This window comes from Falco cherrug, chromosome 3 (genome assembly GCF_023634085.1).
Source record: "Falco cherrug isolate bFalChe1 chromosome 3, bFalChe1.pri, whole genome shotgun sequence".
NCBI classification, from domain to species: domain Eukaryota; kingdom Metazoa; phylum Chordata; class Aves; order Falconiformes; family Falconidae; genus Falco; species Falco cherrug.
In genome coordinates this window covers 99520390-99533357 of record NC_073699.1, presented here as the reverse complement: position 1 = coordinate 99533357, position 12968 = coordinate 99520390, and the positions used below count along the sequence as shown (strand labels likewise).

The following is a 12968-nucleotide window of genomic DNA, read 5'->3' as shown; positions in this document are numbered from 1 at the left end:
TGACTGGGTGCTTCAAAGCATTGGGTGCATCCAAGACAGGCACTGCATCAACATTTTCCAGACTCACTGGGAAATTCAGCCGGATGTCCAGCCCTTCTGCCAATTTATCAATCACAGTAGAATATCCCACAGTTAGAAGAGTGTGATCTCCAGCAAACTGGGCAAAAAATTCATTGTGGTCCCATGAGCGTGCAGATACCTGTGGACAGAACACAACTAGCTGTCTCTACTGGGGAGGTGACATGGGTACTAGCAAAAGTCCCACAGTTTAGAGGGAGCCACCCAATTCCCTTCACAACTGGGAAAAAAAGGTGTATCACCAGAATGTATGGCAATGCTGGCAAAGGCCAACAGCCGCTATGCAACACATGAAATACTGGATTAAGAAACGTCCTAACATGGGCTGGTCATTAGCAGGTTCTGCTTGGTAGAGGGAACAAGGCAGGTAGTACAAAAATTCAGGTGGATTGCAGTGTATTTTATTTCAGTTTTCAGTCTCTAGCAAAGAAAACCTGTTTTACAGTCTTACGATTTCAAATAAATAGGAAATATTTTATTTCCCAACATGAAGGGGAAAATAAGATAGACAAAAACTCAACGGAATTTTTCTGAGACCTTGGAGGTTCTTCCATGGTATCATTCATTGACCGTCTCCCCTCACCCCTGCAAGCTCATAGTTAGTGCAACAGTGATACTTGCACTAAGCAATCACCACTGAGCAGTGAAAAATCTGAAGCAATTCTCAAACTGCTATTCAAATGCCAATTCCTATCACTGCAGTTGCGCTGACTTCATATTTTCATTTAAAAATTGAAGGTAAGATAGATTTTTAACATCTTTCTCACTTCCCCTGGGTGCTCGTGAAGTGTGAAAGCTTGACATAGCAAAAGATTTTCCCTTGGCTGCCCTGGTGTAGCACTGTCTTGTTCTTATGTGCTTCTCAGTTCAGATCAGATTTGTGCATCTGCATGTATCCATCAGCTGTCCCGCTACCACAGTATGGTTGACCGTAAACTTCTTTAACCCAAGCAACAGGTCTGAGTAAATAACACACTGCAAACAACGTCGTACTTTGGTATTTCCTGAACCTGCTTGGTTAAAACCAAGTCACAAGGAAAGCAGAGTATCACATAGTCAATGGAATACCTAGGAGTGGTGAACTGGGGCCCACCATCAGGGTGTTGGAACACTTCAGAAGTTAAATGCATTTATTCTCAAGATACCTAGCAAGTAGAGAAATACCTCAGTTTTTAAACACAGGCCTGAGAAGCAGAAATCACATGCAACATCTGAGGAAGAATAACTCTACTGTAAATCCTACCACCCAGCATCTCCGCAAAATGCCCTGCTCCACTGCACCACCTACTCTCAACTTCTCCGTTCAGGAGGATCTCACTGGAAGCACGTCATGAACTGTCAGATTATCTAAGGCAGTGCTGGCATCTGGGTCTCGGTGTTTTTAAAGAACAGGTTAGGGACGTAGGAACAGTTTAGGGATAGCTGATTGTCCCTCTGGGGCTGTGGGATGGATCAGATGACTTCTCAGTGTTACTTCCAACCCTATTTTCTATGAAGCTCAGCCACTTCAGAACACTGGCTGTCAAAACTCACCTGAGAGAGATTGCTGCCACAGGCATACTCCAGATTACTGAGATGGAACTGTAGTACTTTTTCTTCCAGCTCACTGAACTGGATACCAGACTCCTGAATAAACGCTTTATAGATCTCTTGTATTTTTTCTGTGAAAGAACATGTTTAAAGTAAGAATAGATCACAATCTGCCAGAAGTCCTACTGCATTTCACTCTGCTATTCTCTGGATCATGAAGTTTTTCAAGCTTATTGTTAATTTGCACCAAGATGTTTTTCTTCTTGTAGAAAAAAACCCAGTAAGATCTTTCCAGTGATAAAATCCAACTTTGTTGTTTAATCAGAGATTATCCTATGATTTCCTTCAAAAAGGAAACATACATAGCTTCAGGAAAAAAAGGGGTTAAAATGATTTCAAAGAAAAAAGAGAAAACCAAAACACACTGCACAACAGGACAGCTGGACAGCTGTCATCAATATACAGTCAAAGTTATTTCAAGGAAAATACACTTCAAGATAATGGAGAATCTTTGCCAATTAATCCTGCTTAATTTTTACAAAAGCCGAAGAGCTAAGAAATTTGATCCAGAGCTCACTGAAGAACATAAGAATTGCTAATTCTGTCTTACAGAGAATCTGCGCTAGAAAGATAAAGGAGGCAGATGTTTCTGAGCAAGTTTATTTTTTGTTACTGAATGTGCCTGCATGCTGTCAGTGCGGTGGGAAGTGTTACCAGTGGAGATGGGACTATAGTTGCCAGCAGAAGGCTTTGATCAGGCTCTTTCTGAGACAGTTTAGTCAAAAAGTGTAAGAGTTACAGCTAGCTATGGTCTGCTTCGGCAAGAGGCAAGGCTTCTGAACTGGTAACAGCACTAGGTATACCAAAAACGCTACCTCGTGAAAACAAGACATCACATCAGAAGTTGTACAGTATTGTAAAAGCCATCAAATTAGGCTTCCTTAAAAGTGCTATTTTGGTCTGTGTGTACACGATAGTCAATCTCTCTTTGTCATCCACAGAGCCAGGTTATCACTGTTGGATTTCAGGTCAGATGGACAGCCACACGCTTCTAAAAATGCCCAACATAAAGCCAATTTAATATAAAACTCTATGAATGCAGCCAGCGACTTCCCTTTGCAATACATTTCCCACTTACCACCAAGAGGAACATCTTGATGTTGGGTTTTATCTTTTCTCCACTCAGAGACGACATCTAGGATGGCATTGAAATGAAAGTCCATACGTTTATCAATAGTGGGATCTGTTATCCTTCCACCTTCCTGGATCAAGTCACATTTCTCCCCTAGTTTGTGCATTTTAATGCCAAGCTTAAGAAAAAGACATTTTATTGCTTTTTAAGTATGGAAAAACTACAGTGCCTAGCCTGCTCAAAATTATTTCAAGTAAGGTGAATCCCTCAAAGGTAAGTGATGCCACTTAGGAAACATCCATGACTTCAAATAATTAGTCAGATTAACTCAAACTCTCGTTCTCCTAAAACTGGAATACCAACAGTCCTTCTATCCGTTAATGGTCCACAAATTGTTTTTCCCCACTCTTTCATCCTTTTCTTTATTGGGCATTCCCAGAAACCTTATCTCCAACTTTCCTATCAGGCCAGGAGCTAGTACAGAGATGTTGGGTCTGGAAACCAAACATGATGAACCAGTCATCTTCATTTCTACCTCACCCTCTTCTCTAAATCGCCATTAAAATAAATTCTTTTCTACAACTTTCTAGTGCCTGATGCGCAAACAGTTCCCTGTGTTCAGGAATTGACAGGATGTTGCTTGCCAGTTACCACCAATTTTATTAACAAACAAGCCAAGAAAGAAATTATTTGGAATTAAACCTAGTGTCTTGCTCTGTTTGTCCAGCTTGCATCGAACACACAACAGAGCTAAATCGGAAAAGTATGTTTTACAGAGTCAGTCTAGAGAAAATAGGACAAATATAGCGCTAACTTCTTCCTAGGGACTTGTTCCTGAGGGTGTGCTCCAGTGTTTCTCACATCTCCCTAGGCTGTTGGTCACCCCTGCAGGTCTCATCTCAAGATACAGCTGTACTTTGAGAAATGACATGAAAAGACCACAAAGGGATGGGCACCCAAGGTGTATTCAGAAGTCATTTCTCCTCATCTCATAACTAAAACGTGATTACAAAAGCATTTCCTCATGACACTACAGAGCACTAGAGTTAAAGCAGCATGGGCTGGATTTACATGCCTCTCTGAACAAAATCCATACTCGAGTTCCACTTGGAGATATTCAGCTTCCTGCCCACAAAAACCCAAAAGCAAATCAACAAATTAAATACATAATCAAACTGCAGCGTGTTTGCATCAGTAGCTGTTAGACTTACGCATCTTAACCTGTGCAGAACTGAACTAGAAATACAGAGGCTGTGCAAAGGCAAGTCTGTCACAGAAATGTTTCTTACAACAACACAGCAATAGCCTCCCACTGTACAGCTTTTCTCAGCTCTAAGGAAGTCTGCTGGGGTCCTTTTACATGACTATCTCCAGAAAAGGGGGAAAAAAAGCGGTTTCTTCTGGTCCTGCAGCTGGAGCTGCCTTGTTTAATCTTTACATAATGTGCCCCAAACCACTCTACAGCCCTCCTCTGTCCCCAGCTGCTACCAAAGATAGAACAGCAACACAGAGCTCGCTCACAACACAGAACAGTGGTTTTAATCATGTCATGAAAAAGGAGTCCCACCCTCACCCAGCCACCCAAGCCTGGCTTTAACGACAGTTTTTCACTAGTGATAATGCGTGACCGCTGCAGGGAACCCACTTGCTCACACATTAGTGCCACTGGGTTGTTGACACATCCGTTGACGATTTGTGCACCTCTTCCAACAGTGACTCCTTTGAACGTCTTATCATCCCACACTCGGCCACCAATTCTGTCTTTAGCTTCTAAGACAATAACCTATGACACAAATGCAGCTCAGTAAATTGTAAGATTCAGTTATATTAAACATTATCTGTTGAACTCCAGAGCAAAGGAGAAAACAAAACACAAAAAAATGCCAAGCAATCCAGCAACGCTAACAATCTTAACACACTGTTTTCATTTGTGTATATAGTTCATTTATGCATTTAAATTGTTATCAAAAGGTTACCTTTTGGGATATACTCATATAAATAACTGTTACTTTAAGAAACCACCTTATTTTTGTTGTCTTTTTTAAAAAGCTTAAGACCTATTCAGGAAATCTCCAAACTGGAGTTTAAGGCATGCTACAGGCTATTAAACACAGTGATCTATACGCAGTGTCCATCTGAGGAAGTCCATACACCTTTTGGAGAAATTTATTCCTGGGGTATTCCAAGAAAACCCCATTCTCACATATTTCCACCATGCATTTGTACCTCCTTCAGCACCCACTACTTGTCACAGATAGACACAGGACACCAGACTAGATGGATGTCTGACTAAATGTTTACCCTTACTTGTATTATCTTTTTATTTTTAGTCTTTTTAGAGAAACTCATCTCTCCAGCACAGTAGAAAGCAACAGTGTGTATATATAAAAATACATATGTCATACTTCATATATTAAAAAAGGTCCTGCCAGTTGATATTCGTGTATTTTACTGCAGGATAGCTTTCCACAGGACCTGATGTACAGAAAGGCTGCACTGCAATTTGCTGTTTAGCCATAAAGGAACAAGATAACGGCCCTATAGGATTCAGGGATTCATAAAAATACAGACATATGTGAACACATAAATCCAGAAAGTCAGATGCTCATTCAGTTCCTTAAGCATCAGCCCTGCAAACGCCTCACATGTTAGGAGTCCAATAGATTTTCATAAGAGTATTCTGATGTGTAAAATCATGTCAACATGTAAATCTTGTGAGATCACACTGTCTATGATAAATATCAGCGAAAAGGGAAATGTGATTTGCTTGTTTTTAATAAGCAACAGCTAAGTACAGTGAAGTGCACAAATAAAAGAACACTTCACCTCATTTAAACAGCCATCATCATCATCTACAGTCCCATTATTTGGATGTGAATATCCATGTCTCCCCTATCTTCCCAACCTAAGTTTATGTAAAAATATTCACTGCATGCTTTGTTGAATTATAGATACAAATAAATGCTGTTTTCAAACAGCAGATTCACTCGATAAACCCCCAGATTTTACAAATCAGTTAGGATGCCCTGTATATAAATGTTTGTAACAAGAATGTAATTTTTTTCATTTTGATGAAGAACACTTTCAAAGCAGAGGAAGTCTGATTTTCAGTAATGTACTCTAAAGTTTCTCACCTTAATTCCAAAATTGTGCAGCTGTCGGGCTGCTGCTAATCCTGCTGCACCAGCCCCAACAATAATGACAGATTTCTAAAAAGTAATAAAAGATTTAAACAAATAGTAAGAACTAAAACAGAACTTATCATCACACAGTTATTTTTCTTCTTGGTAAAGTTAAAAATACCTGTAGGTTTCAGAAGTCTAGGCTCTCTTGTCCTCTAAAGTAATCAGTGGTAACTTTTAAAGAGGATAGTGCACTTAATAGGGAGAAAAGCTCAACTGTAGCTTTGGAAATAGTTACAATTTTTAAGGACTTTAAAAGCAGATGTCTCAATTTCTTTTAACAGAAACAGCTGAACTTATAAGTAACAAAATCTAACTGAAGTTATCAGCCAAGAAACACACTTACCTCGTAATGATTTCAATCACAGATTGGGTTGACCAGTAAAAAATATTTTATAAATTTAAAATACATAGTTTCCAAACATCAATCAACTTGCAATTTCTAGGAGATACTCCATTACAGAATACATTATTTTGATAAGTTTGTGTGCTATCAAGCAAATTGCTAGTCACAAGTGAAGTGCGTACCCTTCAATCATAGATCTTGCAAACCAATACGGAATAGTTTCCTCGCCTATGCGAGCGGTTGTATATAACTATGTATTACACGGTTAAGCCATGAGAAGAACCTAAGTCTGTTGTATATTTTTCACACAGTTCCCATCCATCTGGAAAGCTCATAGGAAGCAGAAATCCATAGGACTGAGTTCCACAGATTTTAGTGGGAACAAAAACCTTGCTGGCAAGAATCCCATGTCTGTAGTTTCCACAACCATTGAAGGCAGATGAGAACCATGTGAAAGACACGCAGTGTATTTGCTTTTAGATGTAATTTTACCTGCCATTCCAAAAAAAAAAAAGCTACGACATGTGCCATGTAGTTTTAAAGAACTAATAATGTAGAGATTATTACAGCAACTTACATTGTGGTATTCTTTAGGAAGAAGATACTGGTCAGGACTGACTGATAAAATCCCTGTATTAATTAGCCCTTTCCTTGTCATAAAATGAAGTATCCTCTCCATTTCCTGTACACAGCGAATACGCACAAGCCCCCGAACAATGATGTGATGGATACATTTCTGAGGGGTAAGAGCCTCCTGCAAAGCAGAAACAAAGGACAGAAAGTTTATTTTCTAATACTCAATTTTTCACGTGTTTACATCGTACTTAAACTGTAAACCAGGCTGTAGAAATCAATCACAAATCAGGCTTCTGAGAGCATTTTAAAGGCAAGTTTGGTGGAAGTTTCTTGCTAGCCAGCTTTACAGTAAGGTAACAATTTATTAAGCTAGATTAACATGGAATATTATCCATGCAATTGATTAGCACATAAGTCTACAAGATACTCTTGCAAACTCCATGGTGTGCTGCATTAGTGCAAAAATGGTATTGAAAAGCATCCCCGACTGCAAAATGAATCTACCTGATGGCAATGTTCACAATGACATTCAAGTAAAACCCATTCCAAACTGGCATTCCAACTAAAAAACCAGATTAATATCTGAAACCTTCACATAAATACACACAACAGTATCTGACAGCTTCAGTACATGAAATTCCAGCAATTCCATTGAAGGCAGCGTCATAGCTAGCGTAAGTAAAAAGACAATCTCTTCCCTGTATAAGTCATATGGAAAAAAAAACCAAAAACCCCCATCAAATACTCACAAGCAGTATTTAGAAAATGTTCAAGCACCCCTTTAAAAGTTAATAGTTGGGCAGACTCAGTAGAGTTTTAATACTTCTAAAACTTTTGTCTTTTACTGTAAAAAGAACTAAAACAAACAAACAAACAAACAAACAAAACCAAAAAAACAGCCAATCTTAGAATGGATTTTCAAAAAGATGGCAGCAGTTTTTCTGGTGCATAAGTTGTCATCTAAGAAGAGAGTCCAATCCATAAGAAGAGAGTCCACATCCCAAAAAAGTAGCTATTATTTATAAACAAACAAATTAACTATTAGCATCTCTTACCTTGCAGTTTGTGTACCACAGAGCCAAAATCAGGTTTCTCAAAGCCAAGTACATGGTAGGGTCTCGTGAATATTCTGGGAACTCATAGAGCTCATCCAGTTCCATGACATCTGGCCTCACACAAAGTGCTTTCCCACATTCATTGGGCTGGTAAAAAGGCTGGAAATACTTGTTCATACCTGCAACTGAACAAAGACACACCAAGAACTAGTCATACTCCATCGTTACCTTCATTACATCCTTCTCCCTCTTAAGACGATCCATTGACCTCACACAGATAAACAAGTAACAAAGCCTTCCAGCCTCTAGCCACCTTCAGAACGATTTCATTTCTATTGCTCTCCCCTCTCCTATCCTCTAGGCTGTGGAATATTAATTGTCCTGCTACCTGATGGGTATGTCTTGCACCTATGAGAGCTTAAGTTTTGTCAGACAAACTGTGCGTGCCCTCAGATGCCATGACGAGTCCAACAAGGAACAGGATCTAAACCCAAGTCTAAGATCTAGCATCACTGCACAGGCTTATGCAGGACTCTGAACCCCTTTCATCTTCAACTCCCAATACTGCCCAGAGTGGGTAGCAACCAGAAGTAGCCATCTTCCACACGCAGTATTGGTAGCTCTGTGTAATAAAAGTTTCCTGTTTGTTAAGCAGATAAATAGATGAACAGATTTATTTTCAGCACCTAAGGAGAGCAAAGCCTGCTAAGACAACGCAGAAGCTGACCTTGCCTCAAAGCACTCTTAGAGATGAGTGTGGGAATCCTGAATTACCTTTCTCCGTACCTGACCTACGCTGCAGATCCGCACTCCCAGGCTGTCAGTCTCAGAGCTGTCCTTAGCAAAAAAATTAACCTACAAAGAATCTCAGTGCCTTAAGAAATTAAATCCTTCTCTCCAAAGCCCCAAAGATCCACAAAATCAAAACTAGCAGAATCATGTTTTGTTTTGCTAAATCTTCATTTCCTTAACGCAAACAATCTTTAAGTACCCGCATGTCCATTTCCCATTTCTAGAAACAAATGGCAGGTGGTAAACAAAAAGCCTACGCAGTCTGTGCTTACTCCCTAAAGAAGTGCCATACAAAATGTATTACCTTTACCTTACAAACGAGTAAATTGCATCAAAGAAGTACAGAAGCAGTCACACAGAGAGTGTGTATTAGTGCTGAGAACAGAACCAGTATTTCTGAATCAGGAGCATTTATGTGCCTTATAAACTCAGTTATAAGGCAAAATTTATCACACCTATTTAAGCAACAGAGCCCTGCAGATGGCCCTTACCAGTCAAATTAGGCACGCTCTTTAAGTGCTCTAACTTCACAAGGCTGGATTCACCAGGTAACCGATTAGTGCTGGTACAGGATGGACTCATGCCCACGCAGTCTGGATAATATGCAGCTAGAAAGGGAGCTGCCACACTGTCTTTCAGCAAAGGAGGGAGTATGAGCATGGAGTACCACCAATGGTCTGAAACTTCAGCCACTCTCTGGCCAAGCGGAGAAGTGAAGGAAAGAGGGGAGAAGAGAACACGTCAGTACTTTGAAAACGATGGAAAATGAACCAGTTCCCCCCCCTCCCTCCAAAACTGAGACCAAAAAGCACTAGAAGTACAAATCTCAGAATTGCCAGTCATAAAGACATTTTCTCTCCCTCTTTCCCCTTCCTCAGCCTGACACAGAAAACCTGTAGCATTAATCTCTTCCTCAGAAATGGAGCTGAAACTTCACAAACTCCACACGCACGTGGAAAGCAAACAGATGAGACGTGCCATGACAACACATCTATGCCTTAACAGACCCTTTATAAAACACTTACGGTCATTTATGCATCCAGAAATCTGAACTTAGAAATGCCTACAACTGACTGATGAATTTAGTTTAGATTCTGCTGTCTCCATCAAAGACCCTCTAAAACCCTAAAAAACACTAATTCAGCCTTCATTTACAAATCAAACATGCATTAAGAAAACAAAACCACAAAGCTTCTACAAATCAACAGTAGCCTTGAACACGTTTCCTGGGATAGGGGTACCTCAGGTACACTTGTCAACATTGACTTATTGAACATCAGATCGTACCAAATCTGAAATGCAGCGTTACATGATCATAAGCCCATTGAAACACCAACATACATGGAGTTTAGTTTTGTATTATAAGGGAGAGGAGAGAGAAAACATGGTTTGATGCTCTCTTGCAGTCTTCAAAAACAGGAGACTACCTTGACTAAAGATAGAAACTACCTGAAAGATAGGGAAATTTTAGGATGGGGAATTTTATTTGAAAGCTGGCAACTGAATGCTATTTTGCTTGATCAAAAAAGAGAATTAGGAGTAAACCTTGAATCACAGGCCACAACTCAAAGACACCACAAACCACCTGAAAGCTAGTTGGTATGGTAAGGGAAAAAGAGGAGAAAGATGAAAAAGTAGAAGGCCCTAGGCTCTGTTGCAAATAGTGTCTGACAGTTTCCTGAGCAAAATACCACCACAATTGGCCAAAGGCCCGAGAAAAGGAAAGAAATACGCTGTGCTTTAAGATTGCTTTCATATTCTAGGACAAAGGAAGAGGAACAGCCACTACTCACCAAGTCCTCAGGCATGGAACACTGGTCTGAGCCCTCAGTCTGAAAGAAAAGTGAACGGTATCAGAGCTATTCATAAGTTGTACAACAAAAATTAAATATAAAACAAAGTGACTTGTCTATGGCATAGTTCTCGAAGCTTAAAAAACAAACGAAAAATGCATTAGTGTTAGCCTTCTGTAGCCAAGATGATAATGCTAATAAAAATAAATAGTAGAGAAATGCATAGTTAAAACACACTTGTTAAGTTAGTTTCTACTGATCAGACAGTAAAATATACATTCGATTACATGAACTGGAGTGGAATGCTCAAACAAACAAACAGGAATTTTATAGAAAAATTCTGCAAATAGCCCACATTTGCCAGAGAAGCTCTTCCAGTCTAGACTATAGAAGAAAGTTCCTCATTTATTTTAAGAGTATCTTTATCACAAAGTTTCAAGATTAAATGCTGACCCTTCTGATCTTCACATGATCAGTATTTTCACGTTATGTTTTTAACTGTATAGATACTATGGCACTCTAAGGACTCTTTCAAATTTCAGGAGTTTTCATGTAAAGCCCCATGACAGAGTTGCTAGAAATTAATAAAAGCTCATTGAGTTTTTCAGATTCTTTCCTCAATAACAAAGTATGGCCAAACAAAACCAAAATAAACTTCCTGGTGCATGTTTGGCTTGTACATGCTGATAATCTTTCTGTAGCTTCAGAATGAAGGATTTTACAGTTGACTGTGCAGACAAAAAACATTCCAGGTACTTCTGTTTTGACATCTCCAGCTAGGGAAAAAAAAATCCAAACAGCATGTAGGCCTGTCACCACACAGTTCTCCAGGCTATCGGACAACCATTTCAACATGAGAAACATTAAGCAGCAAACAAGAAATTAGTATCTGCAAACAAGAAATATCAACTTGTTAGTTTCAACATGAGCAAAACTCTTCTGTGTTACCTTGGTAGAATTGTTCAGTTTCATACCACATCTGTAAGTTTTTGCTATTTGTGGTGTCAGCTGGATTTCCTTTGTCAGCTGACGCCATTTACCACACTCTGGCTTTGTGCACTGCACCTACAAGGCAACACACAAACATGTTTTTACTAGTTGCTGTCTGATGACAGGTAAGATTAATGAAGCATAACTAACCAATTAGAAAGCAGCGAGATGTGAGAAAGTTGTCAAATACAATTGTTAAATTTGTTCTCATGTAATTTTCAGGTCATAAGACAGACATTTGGTACACAGAAATCTTGTGCCCATCTCCTGTAACACTGAATTTCTCCGCAGAACCTAACTCCAAAATCAATTCAACACCCAGTTACTATGGTCTTCAGTGGGTTTTGTAAGCATTACTGCAAAAACACATTGTTCACCACTTCAAAAACCCAGCAACAACAAAAAAAGACACCACCACCCAACTTCCTTCCACTCCAGTCTCTCTGCTGCTGCTCTTTTTAGCAGGGAAATACAAAATCTGTTCTGGAAGTCTTTCACACTCGTACTTTCCTATAGCTGGCGCACTCTTGAACGTCACACATCTTAACTGCTACTTCACTGAAAAACAACAGAAGGTGGTTCTTTGTGGGGTGTGGAGGTCTCTAACAACAGAAAGGCTGATCAGAATTATTATCTTGAGCTTTCCCAACGCACTCTAATACCAGAAAATCCCCTCAAAACCTCAGCTGACCTGCTGCTTGAACATACAATATCAGAAACTCACACTAGAACATCACACTGAAATGGATGATATTAAACAGATCACCCTCCATCTTACCCAGTAAGGAAGCTGTTGATCAGCCATGAAGGCTTTTGGACTGGGCTCACTTTTACCATTACTTGTCCAAATCCTTTTCCAGGCAGTGTATTTCTCATAACCATCCTTATGGCTAAGAAAGAAGAGGAAAATAAAATGACAAGCAGTCAGAAAATTGGATATTTAGTTCATTTCGAGCAACAGCAGTTATTCTAAAATTAAACATTTTATGTAAGGACAGAGAAATAAGGCTGTAGAGTCCTACCTTTCCCGTTAAAATAAGGAGAAAGTCATGGTTCTTACGATAGTAATAAATTGCATCCCGACTACTGTGTCCTCTCGATCATAAGCACACTTCCAGCACCCAAGGCCTGGCCTGAGTCACAGGTACTGCTGAGCACATAAGCACCCAAAAGCTTTAGTAGACCTGGACTCAACTCCCACTCTAGGTGGGAAGGAGCTTGGAGCTGAAAGCACTCTGTAAGCCCGAGCAGAGTCTTCACTTCACAGTCACTGAACCGCAAGAGTTAAATCTGCTCACTGATTTAATGTTATGGAGCGGCAAGTCTCCTGAATTCACACTGTAAAGTGAATGTCCTTTATAAAGGAAAATAGATTTACTTAAAACTGTTCTCATCCCTTAAAAGTCTCTGTTGTTTTGAGACAAAAGCTTCAGATAACCATACATCCAAACCAGCCTGCCTGAAGTAACCAGTTTTGCCCACACTGCTACGTTT

General features: G+C 39.7%; 1 protein-coding gene across 3 annotated transcripts in view; it reads right to left on the bottom strand.

Annotated features, from left to right (window-relative positions):
* Positions 1-12968, bottom strand: part of KDM1B (lysine demethylase 1B) — a 28322-nt gene that overhangs the window by 9384 nt on the left and 5970 nt on the right. The window contains exons 6-16 of one of the 3 annotated variants that reach the window (XM_055704992.1): positions 12253-12364; positions 11433-11549; positions 10485-10523; positions 9183-9387; positions 7900-8084; positions 6846-7022; positions 5875-5949; positions 4386-4523; positions 2747-2918; positions 1612-1739; positions 68-199 (exon numbers count right to left, since the gene is read on the bottom strand). In XM_055704992.1, the coding sequence (XP_055560967.1) occupies positions 68-199; positions 1612-1739; positions 2747-2918; positions 4386-4523; positions 5875-5949; positions 6846-7022; positions 7900-8084; positions 9183-9387; positions 10485-10523; positions 11433-11549; positions 12253-12364 (1480 nt within the window). The remainder of the gene's footprint in view (positions 1-67; positions 200-1611; positions 1740-2746; positions 2919-4385; positions 4524-5874; positions 5950-6845; positions 7023-7899; positions 8085-9182; positions 9388-10484; positions 10524-11432; positions 11550-12252; positions 12365-12968) is intronic. The other 2 variants (XM_055704989.1, XM_055704991.1) reach the window with 2 other exon arrangements.